The 13090-nt window shown below is 41.1% G+C and overlaps 1 protein-coding gene across 1 annotated transcript; it reads right to left on the bottom strand.

Annotated features, from left to right (window-relative positions):
• Positions 1-448: 448 nt before the first annotated feature.
• On the bottom strand, positions 449-6422 carry LOC310878469 (uncharacterized protein; the record flags this gene model as incomplete). Its single annotated transcript, XM_083792798.1, has 6 exons — positions 449-1121; positions 2321-2498; positions 3013-3101; positions 3203-3282; positions 4915-5772; positions 6323-6422. Coding segments are annotated over 6 exons (1464 nt in total), but the record flags the coding sequence as incomplete, so codon positions are not given.
• Positions 6423-13090: the final 6668 nt, after the last annotated feature.

The raw sequence follows: 13090 nt of genomic DNA, 5'->3' as shown, positions 1-13090 counted from the left end.
GAAACGGTTAAAAAAAAAAGACTATCTTGCCATATATCGTTGCTGTCGGACAGAAACCTCTTATCTCCCATTTTCTTTTCTCTATGTGTATCCGTCGATGTATTGCATGTGGTCCCTGACCATGTAGGATGTAAATGTAAATGTAGGATTTAAAAAAAAATCTTTCCACTAGTTGAGAAACCGTGAACTGAATGACTTGGTGACCATCCATGTATTGTAGTCATTTATTGACAAGTTGGAGGACAAGAAACTCAACAGAACAATTTAGTTAGAATCTCAACAGGGGGAAGTGCGCCAGATTGTCTGGTTGAGTCATTATTATTAGGAAAGTCTCTGACCATTGGTTGAGAAACAGTTGGATGTATACACATGGGATGTTACAAAATATCCCCACCCAACACAACAGTGGTCCCCAGGTTGATTCTAATTCAGGGTGGTGGTCCCCAGGTTGATTCTTAGTCAGGGACAGGTGGTGGTCCCCAGGTTGATTCTAATTCAGGGTGGTGGTCCCCAGGTTGATTCTTAGTCAGGGTGGTGGTCCTCAGGTTGATTCTTAGTCAGGGACAGGTGGTGGTCCCCAGGTTGATTCTAATTCAGGGTGGTGGTCCCCAGGTTGATTCTTAGTCAGGGTGGTGGTCCTCAGGTTGATTCTAACTTCTAAGTCAGGGGGGTGGTCCCCAGGTTGATTCTAAGTCAGGGTGGTGGTCCCCAGGTTGATTCTAAGTAAGGGTGGTGGTCCCCAGGTTGATTCTAAGTCAGGGTGGTGGTCCCCAGGTTGATTATAAGTCAGGGTGGTGGTCCCTCAGTTGAAAACCCATGTCATACTCGATCACACTACAGCGTCACACAAAAGCATCAAAAGTAGCGGATCCACAAAGCTCAAAACGTGTCTGTCGCAAAGCTGAAAATCTAAAATGACACAGATGCTATTATAATGAGTGGAGTATACTGTAGGAGTCTGGTCAAGGCAGTCTGGTCTCGGTGACCGAGCTGAGCGTCACATCCTTGCCCACTCGCAGGCGAGTGATGGACTGCAGGTCGGGCATGCGGTGCTTGTACGACAACAGATGAGCGCCATTCACGGCCACTTGAAACTCCTGGCTGGTGCACCTGACCTTAATCTAGATAGGACACAACACGAACAGTGCGCACGCACACACACGCATGCACGCACGCACGCACGCACGCACGCACGCACGCACGCACGCACGCACGCACACACACACACACAAACACACAAACACACAAACATGAAAACACAGCACACAAATCCACATGCATGGGGTTAAATTATTTTTATTGTTAAAGGTATATTCAGTGATTTCACTTAATTCAAATATCACTTATTTTTTTGTTTTGTTGTGATAATCCTCTCTACTATAGAGTGTGCTGACCATATAAGGAGTTCCTCCCTGTCCCCAGTTAACCCCTGGGGGTCAAAAAACCTTAGGTTTCGTTTTTGGCTCTCTATCCTGATTGGATGAAAGGCTTAGGTCCCAGCCAAAAACGAAACCTAAGGTTTTTTGAGTGAAATCACTGAATATACCTTTAATGGCATTTAATGTTTGTGTTATAGGGACAAGATGACGTACATTTCCCCTTCATTGTCAATGGCGTTTTTAAAACAAACATTGAGCTAAAAACAAACATTAAACCTGTATATAGGAGGGGCCCTCAAAAAGAGCAGGCCAAGTACAGTGCGCCCCTACATACTGTACCAACCAGGCGGCTGGGGTGGAGGAGCAGGCAGTGGCAAAGTAACAGACCGCCACGGCGGAGGTTGTGGGTTTGAATCCACCGTGGTATACAGCCGGCGCTGTATACGAAGACAATTACCCTGCTTGTTGTTCGGGGGCAGGGAGGTTACATGCATTATAGGCCACGGACCCTCATCTATCTATCTATACACTGTAAATTAAATTCACAAAGTCTCGTCCCACCGACTTCAGATTCGACACACACGTTCCACACCACCACAGGGAGTGCAGTGCCCGGCGTCGAGTCCGTCGGCTAGCCGGTTGTCCAGGACCAGCACACAAGCCTCTGCCCGGGCTCTGTACAGGGGCCCAAATTAGTCAATAATTGATCACACCCGATCACCCCTATAGATCTCCATATATGGAGTTGGCCTGTTCTGATATCACAACGTTGTTCTGACATCTGCATGGACACCATATTTGGGAATGCCTGACAAGGAATTGTAATGGACTTGAATCGTGACGGCAGTGCCAATATGCACACGTCTGCCAAATGGACCCGTAAAACGGTCCTCAGGAAACCTGCAGGTTGAGAAGCAGTGCTGTGGACTGGAAAGTCTCACCTCAAACGCCTGTCCGGCAGCGAAGGGGAAAGTGTCTTCGTCCTGCTCTTGACCCCACTGCCCCCGAAGCAGGCTGTTACAGATGACCATGCGCGGTGACCATCTGCCGCCGTGGTTAAAACGAGGGTTGAAGTGGAACGCGATGTCTCCGCTCTCGGTCATGAAGTCCAGCCACATCCTGATCACACGCAGGCAGGCAGGCAGGCAGGCAGGCAGGCAGGCAGGCAGGCAGGCAGGCAGGCAGGCAGGCAGGCAGGCAGGCAGGCAGGCACGCACGCACGCACGCACGCACACACACAAACACACACACACACACACACACACACACGTTAAGGAGACACAGCAGGGGGTCCGGGATAAAAACCCTCAGGAGTAACTTTTTTTTACATAAACCACTTTAGGCTTTAGGGTAACATTCGCCGAAAATAGCAATTAGTTCACATTAACGTGAATCCGACATCCAAAGATCATGTGGAAACAAACAAAAAATAATAATTCAGACAACACTGAGGATGGTGCTGTCAAGCAAGTCTATATGAAGCTATCTATGAGATCTATCAAATCTATAACACAATTGTATACAATATGAATAGTGCTTCATCTCTCTCAGCTAAGGGGTCTGAAAAAGACCCCTCCCACACACACACACACACACACACACACAGTCACACACACACCACGTGGATACATACATGTCAGGGTTGGGATTGATGTTTCCACGGATGGTGATCATTAGTTTGTCGTACACTCCGTTCCTCAGGGTGTGATAATAAGGAATTGCCTGCATGTCAGAAACAAACCAAGGGTCATTATAAGGATAGAAAATGGCACGGACAGTCGCAAGCAAACGCAAATGCACAACACGCGCCAAACAGCTCCTACCAAGCTTTCCTGGGGGGCAGTGGGGATGACGGGCACTGGGCCTTGTCCAGGAGCAGCAGTGGGGCATCCTCCGGGCTTTTCTAAATGAGAAGCGGTATGAATGTATACACAGTTTGAATAAAGACCCATCTGAGCCAGAGGCAAGTCCTGACGGCTCACCGTCCGTCACACACATGACAAGGCAAGGCCAATGGCAAGGCCAATGGATTCATATGATAATCAAGCAATAAGCACCCGTAGGTTACTTATCAATGTCGAATGCAATCGAGCCAGCAGGCTCACCTGGAGCCGACTGGCTGCGATTAGGAAGCGTAGAGGCGTCCGACGTGTTGATCGTGCTGTAGGACTACTAACCCTTAATCTAATAGTCCCCTAACCTCATATCGGTCTTAACCGGCCCGTAAGTCCCCTAACCTCATATCAGTCTTAACCGGCCCGTAAGTCCCCTAACCTCATATCAGTCTTAACCGGCCCGTAAATCCCCTAACCTCATATCAGTCTTAACCGGCCCGTAAGTCCCCTAACCTCATATCAGTCTTAACCGGCCCGTAAGTCCCCTAAACTCATATCAGTCTTAACCGGCCCGTAAGTCCCCTAACCTCATATCAGTCTTAACCGGCCCGTAAGTCCCCTAACCTCATATCGGTCTTAACCGGCCCGTAAGTCCCCTAACCTCATATCAGTCTTAACCGGCCCGTAAGTCCCCTAACCTCATATCAGTCTTAACCGGCCCGTAAGTCCCCTAACCTCATATCAGTCTTAACCGGCCCGTATAAGTCCCCTAACCTCATATCAGTCAGTTGGCAGTATGGCAGTTAACCGGCCACGAAAGTCAATTTCACAATGTTTTAGCTCCAGCAGATCTACATGCAGTCGGCTCCAGACGAGCCTGCTCGTTCAAGGTCAAGGTCAAGCGGGTAGCAAGGCAGGTCCATTTGTATAGCACACACCTCATACGCAAACACAATCCTAAAGTGCGCTATATGAAATAGATTAAATGAAAAGAACATAGAAAGAAAATGTTCTTTCCATGTTGCAGCAGAGGAGCGCCTGGTAGGGCATTAGTGAGAACTCGCTAACGCTCTGCATGGACCAGGGCAAGGAGGGTCACTCGTCCCATCTAGTACCCAGGAAGGGTGGCCCCTTTTGGACGGGCCGAGCGACAGACCCTGGTCAGCTTACTGGTCAAAGTGACAGATGTGGGCCCAGGCCGTAGCGTAACGGTCTGGGCACCGGACTGGTGATCCAGTCGCGGTGTGCCGCGGGTTCGACTCCCGGACCCGACACGGCCCTTACCGCATGTCATCCCCCCATCTCTCTCCCGTTTCCTGTCAGCCTACTTTCTATCCCTTAAAACAATCAATAAAGGCGTAAGCCGCAAAAAAATATCTTAAAAAAAAAAAAAAAAAAAGTGACAGATGTGTTCCGCATGATTCAAGGCTCAAGGCACATGTATAAACAAGACCCATGGCTTTTGGCCAAAAAAGGCATGATTTATGCCTGTTCAAAGTTTGCATATTCAACTGAGTGCTATAGCACCACCCTGTGGCCAATGGTTGTGGGGTTCACGTGCTCACCATTTGGCATTGCCTTCTACCAGTTTTTGCAAAAAACAACTACACGGTTAAGCCAGAACTGCAATATTTGGCGGAAGAAGAAAGAAAACATACAAATACTATAATGGACCTCCGGGTCTATTATTTTGGTCTTACCTGCATTCGTGGCATTGAGTCTCTCAACTTCCTGCTGTAAGTGGTCTCTCTCTGCTGCCAGGTTGTCCTGTCTGGCCTCTAACCCGTCTCTCTCTAGGGTGCAGTTTCCATAAGTGCTCTTTAACAGATCTCTGTCAGCGGTGACGTTGTCATAACTAACTCTTAGCAAGTCTCTTTCTTCTAGCAGATCATTGTGACTAAGCTGCAACCCACGCACTGTGGTCTGACAAAAGCTCATGATAGTCCGCTGGTACTCCAACTCCTTCGTCTTACTCCAGTGATCGACCTCCAACTGTTCTTTCTCGGTTTTAGTGGTGTTGTGAGTGTCCTCCAGTTTTCCAAACTCAACAAGCAAGGCCTCGTAGCTGATCAGTAACTGCTCCCTGGCTCTGGTTACGTTGTTGTACTTGTTCTGTAACACATCCCTCTCTTTAAACGCCGAGCTGTAACTGGTCCGCAACTCATTTCGTTGTTCTGCGGCTGAATTGTAATTGGTTTGCAACAGGTCTCTGGCTCTAGTCAAGGCATCATTATCGGTCTGTAAACGATCCTGGTTGGCTTTAAGCTGGTCTCTCTCTTTAGTTAGAACACTTTTGTCAGCCTGCAGTTGTTTCTCGCTAGCTTTGAGTGTGTTTCTTTCATTCGTCAGGGCGCCGTTTCTTTGTTTCAGGACATTGATTTGGGACGATACTCTGTCTCTCTCTCTCTGTAAGTCACCGTTGCTGCTCTGCAAGTGGGCTTGGGTGTTCTGCTGCTCGTGTCTCTCTTTGAGCACGGCGTTCAGGTTGGTCTGCACGTCGTCTCTTCGTTTAGTTAAGGCGTTGTAGTTGTTTTGCAGATGTCGTTCTGTTTTCCTGACTGAAAAAAAAAAAGACACAGTATAGACTGATATACATACGGTGCAAAAAATATACTCCATGTGTATGTTTGAAAAATGTGCCACACTGCCCCCCCCCCCCCCCCCCCTCCCGAAGAAAAGGTTATTGTTGTCCAGTAGGCCTCTTTAGATATAATTATATTTGCATAATTCAGTTTCATCCATGAAATGTGATTTATTTCTGTATTGATGAACTCTGAGACAACGATCATACACTGATCATAAAAAAGATATTTTGAATTGAAACCTTCATTTATTCTCAAAATGAGCGTTGAGGTTGGGCTGGCCGATAATAACTAAATGAAACACAAACAGGTCACATGCTGAGCTATAGGGAAAAAGCAAGTTCCGTATCCAATTTCCGTAGGATATTGTGGTGTTAATCCTCAATGTGTATTGTGGATTATTCCAGGAAGCTGGGGCATCAAAACAGAAAGCAGACCTTCCAAGATTTAACGTATTGTGAAGTAAAGAGTGCATGTATTGCATTTGCATATACATGTATATATGATAATGTAATCAGTTACTTACAACGGACTCCTTGCCCTATGACCCCGGCCAGCAGAAGAACACACAGCAGCCCAAGAAACACTGCAGCCGTCCTGAAAGGTCTCTTTCTCAACTCAGGACCATAGGAAGCAGAGCAAAGATAGAACAATAAAATAACTACTCTCTCTCTCTGTGTGTGTGTGTGTGTGTGTGTGTGTGTGTGTGTGTGTGTGTGTGTGTGTGTGTGTGTGTGTGTGTGTGTGTGTGTGTGTGTGTGTGTGCGCGTGCGTGCGTGCGTGCGACTGTTCTATAAACACATTCTGATGAGAAAAATCTTTCTTTAAATGTATATACCTATAGGTAGGTGATTATCTTTAAGTTTAAAAAAATAGTGTATTGACGTGTTATATTGTAATTATTCCATTTTCAAATGAAGCTTTATTTTTGTGTGTGTATACCTGTTAGATTAAACTTGCTTCCGACTACAGTAAGCCGCCTGTAGCTGTTCTGACTGTCATCCATGTCCATGGTCGTCAACAAGGTAGCTTAGCTGGGCTGGATGGAGTTTAGGTGGAGATTATCATTTCACTATACAAATGTGACATATATATTTGATCAAAGAAATGTCAACTGAAAAGACAACAAATCAATTACCTGGACCTGGAGAGCTGAGAACAGATGAGAAGAATGATCCCCCCGTTGGTCACGCATTTAAGGTTGTCCGAGGGAACAGTGGTAAAAATGACTACTGTATACCATTTCATGATCTTACTTGTACATACATGCAGCGTCATATGCTTTTGTAACTGTACAGTATGGTAGAGGGTCATGCCAAATAGCACTGAAAGCGTACAAAGAGAAGTTTGTATGTGAAAACACACTGTAGTAATGGATAAAGACCAGGACAGTTGTTACCAAAAATACTGAATGATGTTGCCGTTTAGAATGAGTCAACTGACTGTGTCTGCATAGCTCAGTCAGTAGAGCTCTCACCTTTGGACCACAGGGTCACTGGTTCAAATCCAGCTAGCGACAACTCAGCCTGTGATTCTTATTTGTGCATATTGTCCTTATTGCGTAGTGCTGAGAAAACTGTTGCGCCTTTCTTCGTCCTTTTTTTTCAAACTTGACTACGGTAGCGGTGGTCTCAAAAACATAAGGGAGACTTTGACAGGAAAAGACTCGCTCACCGTATAGAAAAAAATCACACCTGTGTGAACCGAGGTGCAACTCCCCTCTCTCCCCCCCCCCTCCTCCTCTCTCTCTCTCTCTCTCTCTGCTCCGTCAGATTTATTATGGATGTCAATGAACCTAGACAGTCAGCAGTTGGATTTGCGTCCAGCAGGTGGCAGCCATGTCACATACTTCGTCGTTCCAATTTCACGCATGCGCACACCACTCGTGCTCTTGACGGATACATGATACGGACATTCCTGGTTGTAGGAGTGGTTGCACCACTCAATAAGTAAAACTCCTTATAGACTGATATTTTTTATTTTATTAGTGTGGTTGCCCCAAAAGGGGCAACCAGACTCTAGTAATTGTAACACTTTATTGTGGGCTCGCCACAGCGAGCACACAATAGTTATTGCCAGTCTATATTTATTATACTTTATTTATTCTTTATTCCACCCTTTTTTTTGGCACCTAACTACTTCCGCATACTTTATACTAGAAATTTAGTTCAAACTTCAAACTGTTCAGCTCTTTGCAGTGATGTGTGCTTGTATTTTTATTTTTACAAAGTTTTATACTTTTTATACTTTTTAACTTTTTAACTTTTTTTTACATTCTTTATAGTGAGAGTCGATGGAAGAAAGGTCCCATTTTTCACAGTTAACTTTTTTGAGCTCTTATTACTCCGTCATACTTTCACTTTGAAACTTCATTCAAACTTTATAATGTTCATCTATCTTTGAACTTTAATTGGTGAAAAAGTTGTTTTGAAAAAGTTTATACTTTTTAAAATATTTAACTTTATTTATAGTTTTTTCCTCCCATTGACAATGTATGGGATTGATCTCTAAATCAACCTCACTTTTGCAGCCTCATTACTCTGGCATACTTTGTCGTAGAAACGTGATTTAAACTTTAGAAAGCTCACACGACTCTGGACTTTTTCGTGGTTCAAACCGTATTCGAATACGTTAAACGGTTTTTCCGAAATCGCAGTTCAATCGCAGGCCGTTTCGCCTAATTAGTGCCAACTTAGAGTGCAGGGCTTCTTTCACTAGAGTGTACAAACAGAAAATCTTTCCTTGAAAATTTACCAAACAAATTGCCGTCCCGGCCAAGATATTCACTTTACACGCATGTCCTTTGGTCATTTTGTAGCCACACATGTCCTCTTTCACACAATGTGACCACCAAAACACAGAGACATACAGAATGTGAACTACGGCCTTTTAAGTGACACAAATACAGTCAATCTGCTCATTGACATCCATTGTAGAAATCTTACGAGGAAATTATCGCGATGACAATTCTTAACTCGCTCTTATAACCACATTTTCGATTGTACCAACACCACAATCGCACATGGTGTACCTCAATATCTCAGGCCACTCACAGCGAAAGAATTATTTGCATTCGACTTTTACTTTTTGCGATAGAGCAATTTGTTCGGGCATAGTTTCCCTCCATTCAAGACCATTCAAGATCAAGACCTTCAAGTTGCGCGCCACTTGTTTGTCTTTTACACTTCCACAGCTGAGACATATAAGAGCTTAATTACAGGGCTGAAATTAAAGTTACAAGATCTCAATGAGTTGCTCTGCGATACCTTGTGGGCTTGTAGGTCTGCTATTTGTGCAATTGGATGGCCTTTACACAGCTCTCGCAAGAGCACGCACGCACGCATGCACGCACACACACACCCTGTCTTCCTATTGGCTGGCCTTTACACAGCTCTCGCAAGTGCACGCACGCACGCACACACGCACGCACACACACACACACACGTTTATAAAAAAATATTTTCAAAAAAATAAAAAAATTAAAAAAAAAATTAAAAAAAATTAAAAAAAATTAAACAAATTAAAAAAAAAAAAAAAATTAAAAAAAAAGGGAAAAATTGAAAAAAATTGAAAAAAATTGAAAAAAATGAAAAAAAATGAAAACCTAAAAAATAGCATGTTAGCATTAGCATGTTAGCATGTTAGCATTAGCATGATAGCATTAGCATGTTAGCATGATAGCATTAGCATGTTAGCATGTTAGCATTAGCATGTTGACATTAGCATGTTGACATTAGCATGTTAGCATGTTAGCATTAGCATGTTAGCATGTTAGCATTAGCATGTTAGCATTAGCATGTTAGCATGTTAGCATTAGCATGTTAGCATTAGCATGTTAACATTAGCATGTTAGCATGTTAGCATGATGGCATTAGCATGTTAGCATGTTAGCATGTTAGCATTAGCATGTTAGCATGTTAGCATTAGCATGTTAGCATGATAGCATTAGCATGTTATCATTAGCATGTTAGCATGTTAGCATTAGCATGTTAGCATTAGCATGTTAGCATGTTAACATTAGCATTAGCATGTTAGCATGATAGCATTATCATGTTAGCATTAGCATGTTAGCATTAGCATGTTAGCATTAGCATGTTAGCATGATAGCATTAGCATGTTAGCATGTTAGCATTAGCATGTTAGCATGTTAGCATTAGCATGTTAGCATGATAGCATTAGCATGTTAGCATTAGCATGTTAGCATGTTAGCATTAGCATGTTAGCATTAGCATGTTAGCATTAGCATTAGCATGATAGCATTAGCATGTTAACATTAGCATGTTAGCATGATAGCATTAGCATGTTAGCATGTTAGCATTAGCATGTTAGCATGTTAGCATTAGCATGTTAGCATTAGCATGATTAAAAAATTAAAAAATTAAAAAATTAAAAAAAATGAAAAACATTAAAAAATTAAAACTTTAACTTTTTTTTAAACTTAAAAGGAAAAAAATAATAATAAAGAACTTAATATTTTTTATCTTAATATTTTTTTTAAGAAATATCTTAGACCATTATCAATAATCATTGTGTTTATGCTTTTAAAGATAGGCCTATATGCTATTTGAACCTTCTTTTTACATGTAAAAGTATGCTATTTCTGTTAAGCTCATGAATGCTTTTATATGTATACTCCATTGGATTGACTATTTTTTTTCTTTTTTACCTTTTCTTGATTCATCAAGAATACATTGTAAAGCATTATTCATACATTATAAATCATTAGTAGACAGTAATACTTTACTTACTTTATTCTGCCCCTTTTTGGGCATCATACTACTTCCACATACTTTATTTCCGCTTTATGCAGTTATTTATGCTTAAACTATAGTTTTTACAAATGTTCATACTTTTTTAACTTTTACTTCAGCTTTAATACATTTTCTACTTTTCTTTACAATATGTTACAGTCCAGAAATTTTGATTATGGACTTAGACCACCAATGGTAACACCATTACTCCGGTCCCCGAGTTTCAAACTTGACACGGCAATAACTTTATACAAAGCATTTTACGCGAGCCCACGCAGTTTCTACAGGAACTGCTTTCTAGTTATTATTATTGTGGGCTCGCCACAGCGAGCACACACTAGTTATTGGCAGCCTATATTTGTGGGCTCGCCACAGCGAGCACACACTAGATATTGGCAGCCTATATTTATTCCGCTTATTCTTTATTCCGCCGTTTTTTTTGGCACCTAACTACTTCCACATACTTTATGCTAGAAATTTAGTTCAAACTTCAAACTGTTCAGCTCTTTGCAGTTATTTATGCTCCAATTAGAATTTTTACAAAGTTTTATACTTTTTATACTTTTTAACTTTTTAACTTTTTTTTACATTCTTTATAGTGAGAGTCGATGGAAGAAAGGTCCCATTTTTCACAGTTAACTTTTTTGAGCTCTTATTACTCCGTCATACTTTCACTTTGAAACTTCATTCAAACTTTATAATGTTCATCTATCTTTGAACTTTCATTGGTGAAAAAGTTGTTTTGAAAAAGTTTATACTTTTTAAAATATTTAACTTTATTTATAGTTTTTTCCTCCCATTGACAATGTATGGGATTTATCTCTAAATCAACCTCACTTTTGCAGCCTCATTACTCTGGCATACTTTGTCGTAGAAACGTGATTTAAACTTTAGAAAGCTCACACGACTCTGGACTTTTTCGTGGTTCAAACCGTATTCGAATACGTTAAACGGTTTTTCCGAAATCGCAGTTCAATCGCAGGCCCTTTCGCCTAATTAGTGCCAACTTAGAGTGCGGGCTTTTTTCACTAGAGTGCATAGAACAGAAAATCTTTCCTTGAAAATTTACCAAACAAATTGCCGTCCCGGCCAAGATATTCACTTTACACGCATGTCCTTTGGTCATTTTGTAGCCACACATGTCCTCTTTCACACAATGTGACCACCAAAACACAGAGACATACAGAATGTGAACTACGGCCTTTTAAGTGACACAAATACAGTCAATCTGCTCATTGACCTCCATAGTAAAATCCTTACGAGGAAATTATCGCGATGACAATTCTTAACTCGCTCTTATAACCACATTTCCGATCGTACCAACACCACAATCGCACATGGTGTACCTCAATATCTCAGGCCACTCACAGCGAAAAAATTATTTGCATTCGACTTTTACTTTTTGCGATAGAGCAATTTGTTCGGGCATAGTTTCCCCCCATTCAGAACCATTGTAAAATAAGAGATCAAGTTGCGCGCCACTCCCAGCCTTTTACACTTCCACAGCTGAGACATATAAGGGCTTAATTACAGGGCTGAAATTAAAGTTACAAGATCTCAATGAGTTGCTCTGCGATACATTGTGGGCTTGTAGGTCTGCTATTTGTGCAATTGGATGGCCTTTACACAGATAGATCAGATAGAGATGAAAAAGTATTTTCAAAAAAGTATTTTCAAAAAAGTATTTTCAAAAGAGTATTTTCAAAAAAGTATTTTCAAAAAAGTATTTTCAAAAAAGTATTTTCAAAAAAAATTAAAAAAAAATTAAAAAATTTAAAAAATTAAAAAAAATTAAAAAAAAATAAAAAAATGAAAAAAAATGAAAAAATTGAAAAAAATTGAAAAAAATGAAAAAAAATGAAAACTTAAAAATAAAAAACTTTTTTTTCTTTTTTACTTAAAAAGAAAAAAACTTCAATTTTTTAGATTTTTTTTTTTTTTTTTACATTTAAAGAAAAACTTTAAAAACACTTCTACAACTTCCACATACTTTATTCTGCTTAAACTATAGTTTTTACACATTTTCATACTTTTTTTTACTTTTACTTCAGCTTTAATGCATTTTCTACTTTTCTTTACAATATGCTACAGTCCCGAAATTTTGATTATGGATTTAGAACACAAATGGTAACACCATTACTCCGGTCCCCGAGTTTCAAACTTGACACGGCAATAACTTTATACAAAGCATTTTACGCGAGCCCACGCAGTTTCTACAGGAACTGCTTTCTAGTTATTATTATTGTGGGCTCGCCACAGCGAGCACACACTAGTTATTGGCAGCCTATATTTATTATTCTTCCGCTTATTCTTTATTCCGCCGTTTTTTTGGCACCTAACTACTTCCACATACTTTATGCTAGAAATTTAGTTCAAACTTCAAACTGTTCAGCTCTTTGCAGTTATTTATGCTCCAATTAGAATTTTTACAAAGTTTTATACTTTTTATACTTTTTAACTTTTTAACTTTTTTTTACATTCTTTATAGTGAGAGTCGATGGAAGAAAGGTCCCATTTTTCACAGTTAACTTTTTTGAGCTCTT

This window comes from Protomyctophum parallelum, assembly GCF_964188405.1.
Source record: "Protomyctophum parallelum genome assembly, chromosome: 20".
NCBI classification, from domain to species: Eukaryota; Metazoa; Chordata; class Actinopteri; order Myctophiformes; family Myctophidae; genus Protomyctophum; species Protomyctophum parallelum.
This window is presented reverse-complemented; position numbering and strand designations above follow the sequence as displayed.